Source organism: Pongo abelii, chromosome 10 (assembly GCF_028885655.2).
Source record: "Pongo abelii isolate AG06213 chromosome 10, NHGRI_mPonAbe1-v2.0_pri, whole genome shotgun sequence".
Taxonomy (NCBI): Eukaryota; Metazoa; Chordata; class Mammalia; order Primates; family Hominidae; genus Pongo; species Pongo abelii.
The window spans coordinates 55,519,283-55,532,576 of NC_071995.2; the positions used below are offsets into that span (position 1 = coordinate 55,519,283).

Here is a 13,294-nt window from a genome sequence, read left to right on the forward strand (position 1 = left end):
CCTGAACTCCACCCACCCTTCCAAACTCAGTAAAGTCTCTATCCTCTTTGAAGCCTTCCCTGACCAGCTACACTTCCTTTCTTTGTATTATTGTCTTTGCTTCATACACAGTTCTAGGATAGCTCATACTTCGCATACTGCAAACTTGATCTCCATTGGCCAGCCAGTGCCCTTAGATTCCCAACTACTTCGGGGCAGTCACTGTCCTATTCTCTGCTTCAATAAAAGGAAAATCAGCCCCTAGAACAGGACCTAGTACAAGTAAGTGCTCAGTAAATACTTGTTAAATGAATGAATGAATTTCAAGACGCTTGAGACCACTGGTAAGAATTTTGGGTTTCCAAAACACTCCCCTTCCCAACCCCCATTCGGTAAGAATGCTTTCGCATGAGCATCAAGTCCGAGGTTACTCATTAGAAACTGGGCAAAGCCGGAAGGCGGCCACTTTGCAGCAAAGAAGCCCTAGACCTTGGGAGTCAATCAGGCCAGCCCAGGCCGCACCACGGTCTCCTAGTTGACAGGTCGAGGGGCTTCGCGGGCCGCTTGCGTCGTCAGCTTACAGGGATCCCGCGCGCCAGGTGAGCCCACACACTGCCCGGACATTGGGGCAGGCAGGCAGGCGCAGGGGGGCGGGGCCAGCGTCGCCCCGCCCCGCCCCGTCCTGCCCCGCCCTGTTCGCGCGTCCGTTGTCTGGCCTCCGGTCACGTGATAGCAGCGCAGGTGAGCGCCGCTTCCGGAGTCGGGCGCCTGGATCGCGGCCGGCTCCGGCTTCCACTTGGTCGGTTGCGCGGGAGACTATGGCGTCCTCCTCGGTGCCACCAGCCACGGTATCGGCGGCGACAACAGGCCCCGGCCCAGGTTTCGGCTTCGCCTCCAAGACCAAGAAAAAGCATTTCGTGCAGCAGAAGGTGAAGGTGTTCCGGGCGGCCGACCCGCTGGTGGGTGTGTTCCTGTGGGGCGTAGCCCACTCGGTGAGAACCAGCCCTAGACCCCCGCAGCCCTGTCCAAACCCCTCGGCTCCGAGGTTTCCCTGTTTCCAGGCTCCAGCCTCCGGAGCCCCACGCAGTGCCACTCCCCTCCCCCGGGTTGTCTTGGTCCCTGCCTACCAACCCCAGGTGTTCCCCCAGCAGGTTTTCTGACTGTGGACTTTTTTCTCCCCATCAGTTCTTTACTGCTCCACTCTAGTTCCACCTTCCCCCCGTGAAATCCAGCTCCCTGTGCTTTGACTCCTTCCTGCCATGTCTAGCTTCAGCCTCAGGCTACGCGGACTGGCCAGGACCGGGCGCAAGCCGGGAGGACATTAGGGGGAGTGGCTTTTTCTCGGGTGGTTGTTGGTGAGAGTGTAGGTGGAGGGTGAGGGGCCGAGGGGAGTAGATGGATGAAGAGGTTCTTTCACTTTGCTTTCCACCTTGCTTCCCAGCCCCGGTCCTTGGCTTTTGAATCTTGGCTTTGTCTCGGGGAACCTCCAGGTTTCCTGGGCTTTCTAATCCTGCTTGTCCCTTCCTTTCCCGTCCAGAGGTACAGCATTTTAGAGAAGCTACCCCACCCTGAGCTAGAAGTTGCACTCTCTCAGGACTTATGTATATATGCCTTTGGTCTTAACTGCATCCTTATCGCTGGCTAGAGCGATCGTGTTTGGTGTAGGTGGTGGCGATTGTTGACCAAAGAGAAGGCTGAGGGGCTCTGTTCCTGGGGTCACTATGGTGTTGAACTTTTGAAGCAGGAAACTGCTCAGGGAGTCAGGAGGAGGCCAAGGAGACCTCCATCCCCTTTCCTGAGGATACGTCAGCTGAAAGAAGCACAGCGATTGCCCATCTTCCGTCAGGTCTGGAGTGGGAGAAATGCAGTGATCTTGAATGTGACACGGAATATTTTCGAAATCAACGTTCTTGAATGATTATAGTCACGGCTAGGCTGTGGAGATGGAAGTTGTGAGGAAGAATACGCGTCTTGTCACATTTTTAATTTGTGGTAAAGAATTTCTTAACCACAAATTAAGAATGTTGTTTGTGGCCAGTCTGATCCCTTTTGGATTTGTGGCTCTCTGGGTGGTAAGCTCTTAGTGAGTATTCAGTGGAAGGCACTTGGTATGGGGAAGGCTGATGGAGGTAGGGCTGCCTCTCATATGTACCTTCCAGGTGATTCATCCATTCCCTGTGGGATGCTTAACAGGGAGGGTTTTCCCTTGTTAAGGATTGGGGGAGTTACATGTAAGACCTACCTCAGCTTCACTAGGTATATATACTTTAGCCCCAGCACCCCACCCTCTGCCAACATACATCTACTTCAAGTGTTTGGAATGGAGAAATTCCTTGAACATATGTCTTAGTGATGATTCAGCTTGCTTAGCAGGTGGGGAGGAGGGGGCAGGAGGAGCTATAGCTGAATTTTAGGCTGGGAGTCTCAAGTGGCTTTTTTTTTTTTTTTTTTTTTTATCTGGAGGAATATGTTCTGTCCTCCTTTTCTACCGAGAACGGGAGGAGTTGGTTGCACTGCAGTGTGTGTGATTTAGGTTAGACTGCAATTCATAGCCTCTGTGGAATGATCTAGTAAGGATAGGCAAGGCATTCATTTATTCAGTTAATAGACATGTCAGGATCACTGTGTGCCAAACATTGTGCTAGTTAGACACCGGAAAGATGCAGACGACTAGAATGAGCCCTTGCTCTTGAAGAGCTCACAATCTAGATGGGAGAACTTACATAAACTAGTGATTAGAGTCACGCAGTAACAAAGGCAGGTGAAAGGTACTGTAGCAACACCAAGGAGAAAGCACAGCTCAGGATTTTTAAGTACCAGAGCTGCCTTTCTACCCTGAATTAGCAGACTGCAGATCCTGGGGGCCGAGGAGAGCATGTGATGCTTGTGTCCTTTGGGCTGTGGATTAGTTTGGCTTTAGGGAACAGATGCCTAATGAGCTCATATCCTCTGATTGCCTGCATTCCCTGTGAAATCAGCTGCTCTTCCTTTACCTTACACCTAGACAGGTGGGGGCCTACTGCAAACAACTGGGTCAGAGTGGTCTAGGAAGACTGGTCCTGTTTGCAAAGAGATGCCTTTTGCAGGATATGGACATTTATCCTTTTTGCTGTGGTTGGCCCCACAGAATCCCATTAACACTCTTGTGCAGTTTTAAAATGCCTTTTTTTTTTTTTGCTTTTTCTAATGGAACATGTAGCTGCCTTGAGCTTGCAGAGTTTTTTTGGTTTTTTTTTTTTCTAGAATTTCTCACAGCTTTAAAAATAGTCCTGAGTTGCTTACAGGGTTAGCCTAATATAAAATGACTGTTGTGAGCATGAAGTTCCATGGGGGTGGGCGTGTTGGGGGCTGTGTGTGAGGGTTGCTTACTGTAGTCCTTCTTGGGCAGCAGAAGGGTTAGACACATTCTCTCACTTCTGTCAAGCATATGCATAGCCAGTGTTTTTAAAGGAATGAGGTCTGAGTGGCCCTTGCATGACTGCTGCCCAGACACAGTGTATGGGTAGCTCTCCACACCCTTTCTCATGGCTTCCCTATTCATGGTTTGGCTTATCAGATCAATGAGCTCAGCCAGGTGCCTCCCCCGGTGATGCTGCTGCCAGATGACTTTAAGGCCAGCTCCAAGATCAAGGTTAACAATCACCTTTTCCACAGGTAAGCGATGATCTTTGCCATTCTCATGTCAACCTTCCCAGAAAGGAGTAATAAGTAATTTTAAAAGTTTCAGTGAGTTGAAAATTTAACATCCTTCCCAAATGCAGAAATCAGTTCTGTGCAAGGAAACCATGAGAATAATTTCTGGTGTTCCCTATATCCTTATATGAATCAGTGTTATCTCTCCTCTAGCGTGGCAATTCCATAGAGTAAATATGTGCAGATACCATTACCTGCTCCTTCTCTCTTTTTCTGCTTGTGACCTTGGAGATGCCATGAGAACCATTAGCTTCTGACAGGGACTCCTTGAAAGAAAAACTTGAATTATCTAAGCCCTCCTAGGAAAAGAAGATGCCATTCAAAACAGTGGTGGCTGTTGCTGACTTTAGAATGCTTCTGACTTGCTTGAGATTTGGGAAATGCTGCTGTTTGGAAGGGTAGTAGATCCTGGCTCTACTATACCACTTACCAACCATGTTACTTAGGCAGGTCACTGAATCACTCTGAGACAGTCTCCCCTTCTATAAAAATGGAAATAATATGTTTTTATAGGACCTCACAAGGGCCAGGCATGGTGGCTCACGCCTGTAATCCCAGCACTTTGGGAGGCCAAGGTGGGTGGATCACTTGAGGTCAGGAGTTGGAGACCAGCCTGCAAACATGGCAAAACCCTATCTCTACTAAAAATACAAAAAATTAGCCAGGCATGGTGGCGCATGCCTGTAGTCCCAGCTACTTGGGAGGCTGAGGCAGGAGAATTGCTTGAACCCGGGGGACGGAGGTTGTGGTGAGCCGAGATTGCACCACTGCACTCCAACCTGGCAACAGAGTGAGACTCTGTCTCAAAAAATAATAATTAAAAAATAAAAATAAAAATAAAAAAGGACCTCACAGGGTTTTATGAGAATCAAATGAGGTAATATGTCTGAAGGTAGTTTATAAACTACCAAGTATATGCATATGTATTATTGTTTGTTTTCTTACTTTGAAAACCTGAATTTCAGGGAAAATCTGCCCAGTCATTTCAAGTTCAAGGAGTATTGTCCCCAGGTCTTCAGGAACCTCCGTGATCGATTTGGCATTGATGACCAAGATTACTTGGTGAGAGTCCATTAAGGGGTGAGGGTAGCCATTTCCCCCCAGCAACTGAGGAGTACTATTTGGGACAGCCATATTTGGAGAAATGAGAGTCTTGGCAAATATAATTCTTTACCTTTTTGTGATTGCAGCATTTTCAGAAATTTAATGAAAACTATAAACCTTGTCCTTGGGGGAAAAGATGTAGATACATTAAGAATTTTGGCCGGGCGCGGTGGCTCACGCCTGTAATCCCAACACTTTGGGAGGCTGAGGCAGGCAGATTACCTGAGGTCAGGAGTTCGAGACCATCCTGGCCAACATGGCAAAACACCGTCTCTACCAAAGATATGAAAATTAGCCGGTCGTAGTGGCGCACGTCTGTAGTCCCCGCTACTTGGGAGGCTGAGGCAGGAGAATCACCTGAACTTGGGAGGCGAAGGTTGCAGTGAGCTGAGATCGCACCACTACACTCCAGTCTGGGTGACAGAGCGAGACTTCTTGTCAAAAAAAAAAAAAATTTTGCATTCAGTTTCCTTCAGTCCAGTCCACATATGGACACCTGATGAGGAACCTGTGCTGAATCTCCTACCCCGGGGTTTCATCCACTTTCAGCTGACCATTTTCCTATGACTTGTTTCTGCATATAAAAGGGGAGGAAAAGAGCTCTGGCCTATTCTGTGTCCCCAGGTGTCCCTTACCCGAAACCCCCCCAGCGAAAGTGAAGGCAGTGATGGTCGCTTCCTTATCTGCTACGATCGGACTCTGGTCATCAAAGAAGTATCCAGTGAGGACATTGCTGACATGCATAGCAACCTCTCCAACTATCACCAGGTCAGGCCTCTCTCTAGCCCCATTCTTTCCCTCTCCTCCCTACTCACATACAGCTCAGCTGCTGTCAGTAATAGATGCCGACTGGGGAGAAAACTCATTGGAAGAGAGAATCCATAATCATATCCAGCCCTAAATGGGATGAAGGAAGCTATTCTGTCTGATAAGATTTACAGGCCGGGGGCAGTGGCTCACACCTGTAGTCCCAGCACTTTGGGAGGCCGAGGCGGGAGGATCACCTGAGGTCGGGAGTTTGAGACCAGTCTGACCAACATGGAGAAACCCCGTCTCTACTAAAAATACAAAATTAGCTGGGCATGGTGGCTCATGCCTGTAATCCCAGCTGCTCAGGAGGCTGAGGCAGGAGAATCACTTGAACCTGGGAAGCAGAGGTTGTAGTGAGCCGAGATCGTGCATTTGCACTTCAGCCTAGGCAACAAGAGCAAAACTCCATCTAAAAAAAAAAAAAAGGTAAAAAAAAAAAAAAAGGTTTACTTGGAGTGTGGAGTTTATGGAATGTTTTGGCAGTAAAAACACTTTTCTTGAATGTCTCTACTGAAGAAAACTTTCACCAAAATCAGTGAGCAAGGAATACACCAAAGAGTCCAAAAGGAGTCTTTGGTTTATGCAACAAATATTGAATACCTCTTATTAGGCCCTATGTTAGGCAGTAGAGAAGGAGGTAAATGAAACGTCTGTGGCCCTTACAGATCCCTTGGTCTAATGGCAGTGACCAGTGACCCAGTATTAGCACACAGCAAGATATATACAATAGTAGAAGTCTGTACAGAATGTTCTGAAGCTAGAGAAGAGCATCCTAACTCACCTGGGGAAAGAAGTGCACTTGGGAGGCTAAAGAGAGTTTTTTAGAGGAGATACTGTAAGAGTTGATCCTTGAAGGACTAGTAGAGGTTAACCATTGGACAGGGTGGAAGAGCATTCTAGGCAAAGGAAAACAGCACTTGTAAGGCACAGAGCCATGAGAGAACTTGGTGTTAGGAAATGGCAAGAAATTCCATTTGGATGGGATGTAGTATTATGGAAATAGGCAGGAGCCAGATTGTAAAGAGGCTTATAAGCCCCACAAAGAAGTTTGGGCTTTATCCTGAAGGTGGTTTTGCAAGGGGCATGATATATTTGTTATTTAGAAATATTTAGAAAATGTGACAGCATTTTAGGGAATGGATTGGTGGGAGGGAACACTCGAAGGGTGGATACCAGTTAAGAGGTAATTTTAATAGTCCAGGGTAGAAACAATGAAGGCCTGGGGGAGCGATGGTGGTGAGGATAGAAAGGAAGACCTATGGGAGAACTGAGAGTTAAGACACAGGGGCCTCCAAGTTCCTGGTTAGGGATAACTGGGTGCCCATTCGCCAGAAATTAGAAACAGAGGAACAGGTTTTTGGAGGAAGAAAGTTCTGATTTGGACATACTGAATTTGAGGTTTCTGCAATTCATCCAGATGAGGATGTCCAGTAAGTGGTTGGGGTATGGGTACAGAATTCAGGAAAGAGGATTAGACTGGGAGTATAGGTTTGAGAATTATATGTCAATAAGTGATCATTAAAACCATGACTATAGATACGATTATTGTAGGGAGGTTGTGTGCAGTGAAATGAAAAGAAGGTTGAGGACAGAACCTAAAGGAGCAAGTGAAGCAATGAGCCCATAAAGGAAACTAAGAGTAGATGGACACTTTTAATTATTTATGCCATGCTACATTCCATACAGGATTCGAGGACAGAGAGGAGGGGAATTAGGAGGGTGGTATAGTAAGAGCTGAGGATGAAGAGAGTTTTTAGGAGAGACTGGTCAATAGGATCAAGTGCCACAAAGCTGAAATATGACAATGACTAAAATACTTACTAGATTTGACAACTGAGGGATATGGGGGAGATTTCAGAGGAGAAATGAGGTATAAACCTGATTTCAGTGATTCAAGGTGTGAATGAGAGACAGGAAATGGATTTATTGCTGATTACTTTTCTGAGAAGGTTGGCTGTGAAGAGAAAGAGGCAGCAACACAGAAAGAGAGATGGTAAGCACTGAAGGAGTAATTTTTGTTTTTTAGAGACAGGGTCTCACTATGTTCCCCAGGCTGGTCTCAAACCGCTGGGCTCAAGCGATCCTCCTGCCTCAGCCTCCCAAGTAGCTGGGATTACAAGTGTGAGCCTGGCTTAACAGGAGAATTTTTAAAAAAGAATCCAAATTGTAGGCCGGGTGCAGTGGCTCACGCCTGTAATCCTAGCACTTTGGGAGGCTGAGGTGGGCAGATTGCCTGAGTTCAGGAGTTCGAGACCAGCCTGGGTAACACTGAAACCCCGCTTCTACTAAAATACAAAAAATTAGCTGAGCGTGGTAGCGTGCGCCTGTATTCCTAGCTACTCGGGAGGCTGAGGCAGGAGAATTGCTTGAACCTGGGAGGCGGAGGTTGCGGTGAGCCGAGATTGCGCCACTGCACTCCAGCCTGGGCAACAGAGTGAGACTCCATCTCCAAAAAAAAAATCCAAATTGTAGGCCATCATGCAGACTTTTTTTTTTTTTTTTTTTGAGATATAAAAATCTGTATTTATATTACAGTGACAGAATGACACAGCACAGCCCAACCCAATGCAGACATTTTAAATTATGGGAACCTAGCCTATGAAGAAACACTGCTCTAGATAAAATGATTTCATTGATAAGATATAAGTTCTAATCCTGGTTCTGTGCCACTTGCATATAGAAAGGGTCTAAAATAAGGATAATAACACTTAACCTCCCTCATCTCAAAGAATGATAAAGGTGAATTGAGAGATGACACTTAAAAATTAAGAGATGTACAAATGGAAGGAATCAGAGGAAAGGGGGATTCAGAAACGGCATGGATAACCTGGAGTGTTTTGGGGAAGCTTCCACCACTTTTGACTTTGTAACCTCTCTACTTGAAGTCCTCTGCTCTACCCTGGAATGGCAGTGTTTGAATTTCCCTGGGCTGTTTGTGTATCTGCTACTCAGCCTCTCCCCATTCCTTCCCCCTCTTTCACCGTAGTACATTGTGAAGTGCCATGGCAACACGCTTCTGCCCCAGTTCCTGGGGATGTACCGAGTCAGTGTGGACAATGAAGACAGCTACATGCTTGTGATGCGCAATATGTTTAGCCACCGTCTTCCTGTGCACAGGAAGTATGACCTCAAGGTAAGAAGAGGATAGCTCAGACTTAGAGGGAGGCTTCTGATAGCCTGAGAATGGGGAAGACCCTGGGAAGTCTTTGGATGATTCCTTTTAAGGGAAAGAAGGCTGGGTTTGAGTACTCATCTTAGGGGCTGGGTTTTGACTGTTCTTTTAGCCACTTCTACTGACTTGGTCTTTGGGTCTCTCTGCAGGGTTCCCTAGTGTCCCGGGAAGCCAGCGATAAGGAAAAGGTGATAGTAATTTTATGTGCTAGGGTGAGGGATGAGGGATGAGGGAGGGCAGATGAGGGGAACTTCTTAGGATGGAGAGACCACTCTATGTAGGAATAGGGATTACTAGCTGTTTATTATCTTAAACCACTTAAAAGAAGAGGGCGTAAACTTCTGTTGATCCGGGGATTGTTTGGAAGGGGCAGTGGGAGCAGCTGCTTTAACACTGGCATGGGTTATTCCATATGGAAGGCTTGGGGATGGGTGAGGTTGCCAGACTTGAAGAGCAAAATGTTTAACTTTCACTTCCTATTCTGGGTTATTTTATTCAAGCAGCTACTTTTGCTTAAGAAGACACAGGCTGGGCATGGTGGCTCATGCATGTAATCCCAGCACTTTAGAAGGCCAAGGCAGGACTGCTTGAGCCCAGGAGTTCCAGACCAGCCTGGGCAACGTAATCTCTACAAAAAACAAAAAAATTAGCTGGGCGTGGTGGCACGTGCCTGTAGTCCCAGCTACTCGGGAGGCTGAGGTGGGAGAATCACTTGAGTCCAGGAGGTCGAGGCTACAGTGAGCTGAGATCACATCACTTACATTCCAGCCTGGGCAACAGAGTGATCGAGATCCTATCTCAAAAAAAAAAAGGAGGAGAAAGAAAAGTCAGCCTGGAGGGTCTTGGCTAAAAACCATAAGCAGAGAGTAGTGGGATGTGATTTGGGATACAGCTGTAGTGACTGAGTCTGTGGAAGTCACTGGAGGTGAGAACAGACCAGGGAAGCATCACAGTGTGGAGTTAGATGAGATCTAACTGAGCTAGCATAGAGCCCTAGACAGAAGGTGGGGTTCTGAGACCTTGGGGAAGGGATATGTTCCCAAGATGTCCCTTTATACTTAGGTTAAAGAATTGCCCACCCTTAAGGATATGGACTTTCTCAACAAGAACCAGAAAGTATATATTGGTGAAGATGAGAAGAAAATATTTCTGGAGAAGCTAAAGAGAGATGTGGAGGTGATGATTGGGTGCTCTGGGAAATGGCTTTCCTTTTTTTGCTCCCTAGAGGGTAGTTGTCTCTTTCATTCACAGTATGAGGGAGCTCCTCCCCTTCCCTTTATTCTTCAGGTCCTCTGCATGTATGGGGGTTTGGTATGAGACATGAAAAACCCCTGGAGTTGACCCATGGAAGGGGTGGCTGGAATAAGCTAAAAGGATGATTTTAGATACCAGGACATATAGGCACTAAAGGCAGTGGTATGCCCTGCAACCTCAATTTTTATACTTCCTTTCCCCAGAAGGGCCCCCGAAATTCAAAGGTACAGGTACAGGGGTGATACCTACCAGTGAAGAGTGAGAGAGAGGTGTCTGATTTGTCAGTGGGTCTCAGTTTCTAGTGCAGCTGAAGATCATGGACTACAGCCTTCTGCTAGGCATCCACGACATCATTCGGGGCTCTGAACCAGAGGAGGAAGGGCCTGTGCGGGAGGATGAGTCAGAGGTGGATGGAGACTGCAGCCTGACTGGACCTCCTGCTCTGGTGGGCTCCTATGGCACCTCCCCAGAGGGTATCGGAGGCTACATCCATTCCCATCGGCCCCTGGGCCCAGGAGAGTTTGAGTCCTTCATTGATGTCTACGCCATCCGGAGTGCTGAAGGTGAGAGAACTGGGACAATTTAAGGGTGGAGAGGGGATTTTTCCTGGAGGACAGAGACCAGAGTGGTGGGGGAGAGCCTGATTAGCTTTTCAGAACAAAACTGACTGCTTCCTGGAGAAAGGGAATTGGAACTAAACCTGCTCTGAATTGTTGGTCTATCTCCCAGGAGCCCCCCAGAAGGAGGTCTACTTCATGGGCCTCATTGATATCCTTACACAGTATGATGCCAAGAAGAAAGCAGCTCATGCAGCCAAAACTGTCAAGCATGGGGTGAGAGTTCCCAAAAGCCTTTCCTTTCCTGTCTTGACTATTCTTTGGGAAGAGAGAGTCTCTTGTGCCAGAGCAATGGGGTGGCAAAAGAATGGAAGTGGTCTGGGGTAGATTGGGTGGGGGTGATGGGGACGGGTGCTAGGGTGGCCTGACACATTGTTCCATATCTCCTCTCACAGGCTGGGGCAGAGATCTCTACTGTCCATCCAGAGCAGTATGCTAAGCGATTCCTGGATTTTATTACCAACATCTTTGCCTAAGAGACTGCCTGGTTCTCTCTGATGTTCAAGGTGGTGGGGTTCTGAGACGCTTGGGGGAATTGTGGGGATATTCTAGCCACCACTTCTCTTCTTCCTTTGCTAAATTCAGGCTGCAGGCTCCTTCCATCCAGATAACTCCATCCTGTCGAGTAGGCTCTTTCTGACCCTCAGAAATACATTGTCCTTTTTCCCCTTTGCCCATTTTTCTTCCCTCTCTCCCTCCCCACAAGAAGTCTGCTTGTAGTATTAGAATGTTATTGTTGACTCTCTCCCAAGTGCCTTGATCTTTGTAATATCTCCTGTTGTTTCTGTGATATAGGAGCTAGGGAAAGGGGGTTGTTTGCCATCTTCAGGACCTGACTGGACAGATGGACCTGGCTCGAGCAACTACTCTGGATGCACTTTGCTGTGTGGGATGAACTAAAAGTGTCTGAATTTTGCTGATAACTTTATAAAACTCACTATGGCATGCTTCCCTCCTGATAGGCCCTAGGATGGATGACAGTCAAGATACTACAGATGTGGGTGCAGGCATGCACACACACGATGGAATATGGCCATTCCTACACAGATAGGGTAGAGAGTGGGTCAGCAGCCTGGCACCTCACAGAGGTGGGACCTAAGAGGACTCGTGATTATGCAGAGAATTGGATTGGGTCTCTGTCAAAGATTGAGTAATCTCTTCCCTCACCTCAATTCCATCTCCACCCATCTCTACATCTGGGCACAGGAGCCCAGAGATGGCCAAAAGCATTCAAGCCTGGGGGAAGATGTTTGACTATTGCTGCTCTTCACCAGAACCTCACACCTCTCCTGGGACTGGAACCCTTCAGTGGGTGTGTGGTCAGTTTTGGAGGCTGGGATGATGGGCCTCCAAACTTTACATTCTCCATGTAAAGTTTCCTTTCATCCTGCCTAGCCATCCCCAAGGTTTATTTCCAGAAGAAAGGAATATCTCTACTTGGATCAATTCTGGTCATTTCAAGAGGATGAAGGCCTCAAGTGTGGGAACTTCCCCTACTCCCTGGATGTGTGTGCCTAGCACACTTCTTCTCCCATCCCTTTTTCCAGTTGGATTTGTTTTTCTGTTCTCTTCTGTCCTGTCTTATACTGCAACTGTGTCTCCTAGGGGACAGATGGCCTTCTTTGTCATCTTCACTCTCCACCCCCAGAGAGGAGTCAGAGCCATAACTCAATCACTCAGCCCCTCCAAAGATAGTTGAGTTGATGTGTGATATTCTCATAATGTTGAGAACCCCGATGAGATACATTGTCTTCCTCTCCCTACAATGCCTCTGGGGCCAAGGCACCCATTCTTCTTGCTATTCTCCATCCCCCTTGAGGCTTCCACTTTTTTTTTTTTTTTTTAAACATAAAGATGGGCACCAGCAACTGGCCTGTGGTGATGCAAAGCTGCTTTGCTGTGTATCTGGCTGGACTGATCTGTCTCACAAGAAGCCATGAGGCCATAGGGAGAAGCTCCCTCTCCCCTTCATCTTCTGCTCCAAAGGTGGTGGCAAGAGGAGTACCCAGTTAGGGGTTGGAGCCCCCATATGACATCTTCCTGTCAGAAGACTGATGGATCTTTTTCATTCCAACCATCTCCCTTTCCCCCGATGAATGCAATAAAACTCTGTGACACCAGCAACCATTGTTCTTTAGAAATGGGTTTTCTGATCACATGGCTGATGTGTTATGGGCAATATGGATGTCTTCATTTGTTGCTTCTGTTTTTCATCTTTTTTGTTTTATTAATAAAAATTTATGTATTTGCTCCCATTACTATCATAATACAGGGAATAAATTATTCAATCCAAATTCCTGTACAGAAATGCTTTTTTTTTTTTTTTAATTTCACTTCTCTCAGGAAGCCTGTGCTTAAGGGTGCAGAGACTAGCTGAAGAATTCTGGTGTTCAAGGTGTTGGGCCCCTAACTAAGGATGTGGGTTTCTAGACAGATGGCTGTGAACTTTTTTAAAAAGGCTGTGAAGGGTGTGCACGGGAATGGAAAACTTAGTCTTCAGCCTTGTGGGAGGTCAGCGGTAGTGAGGGCCAGGGAAAAGTAGGGTGATGGGACCCTTCCTCTTCCAGAGTTCTGGGCTTGCTAACACTCCATCTTTGTAAAGGTGAGTAGGCCTCTCAGCCCACCAGCTAAAAGAAAAGGAATCCAGTATTCCCCCAGGCTTCCT

At 47.2% G+C, this 13,294-nt stretch overlaps 1 protein-coding gene across 4 annotated transcripts; it reads left to right on the plus strand.

Moving 5' to 3' along the window:
• Positions 1 to 567: 567 nt before the first annotated feature.
• PIP4K2C (phosphatidylinositol-5-phosphate 4-kinase type 2 gamma) lies at positions 568 to 12,931 on the plus strand. Of its 4 annotated transcripts, XM_024256286.3 has the most exons (11): positions 568 to 971; positions 3,536 to 3,633; positions 4,638 to 4,734; positions 5,401 to 5,544; positions 8,573 to 8,719; positions 8,908 to 8,946; positions 9,821 to 9,934; positions 10,308 to 10,575; positions 10,742 to 10,845; positions 11,025 to 11,135; positions 11,425 to 12,923. In XM_024256286.3, the coding sequence occupies exons 1-10, from the start codon at positions 798 to 800 to the stop codon at positions 11,103 to 11,105; spliced, it is 1,266 nt and encodes a 421-aa protein (XP_024112054.2). In that variant the 5' UTR covers positions 568 to 797; the 3' UTR covers positions 11,106 to 11,135; positions 11,425 to 12,923.
• Positions 12,932 to 13,294: the final 363 nt, after the last annotated feature.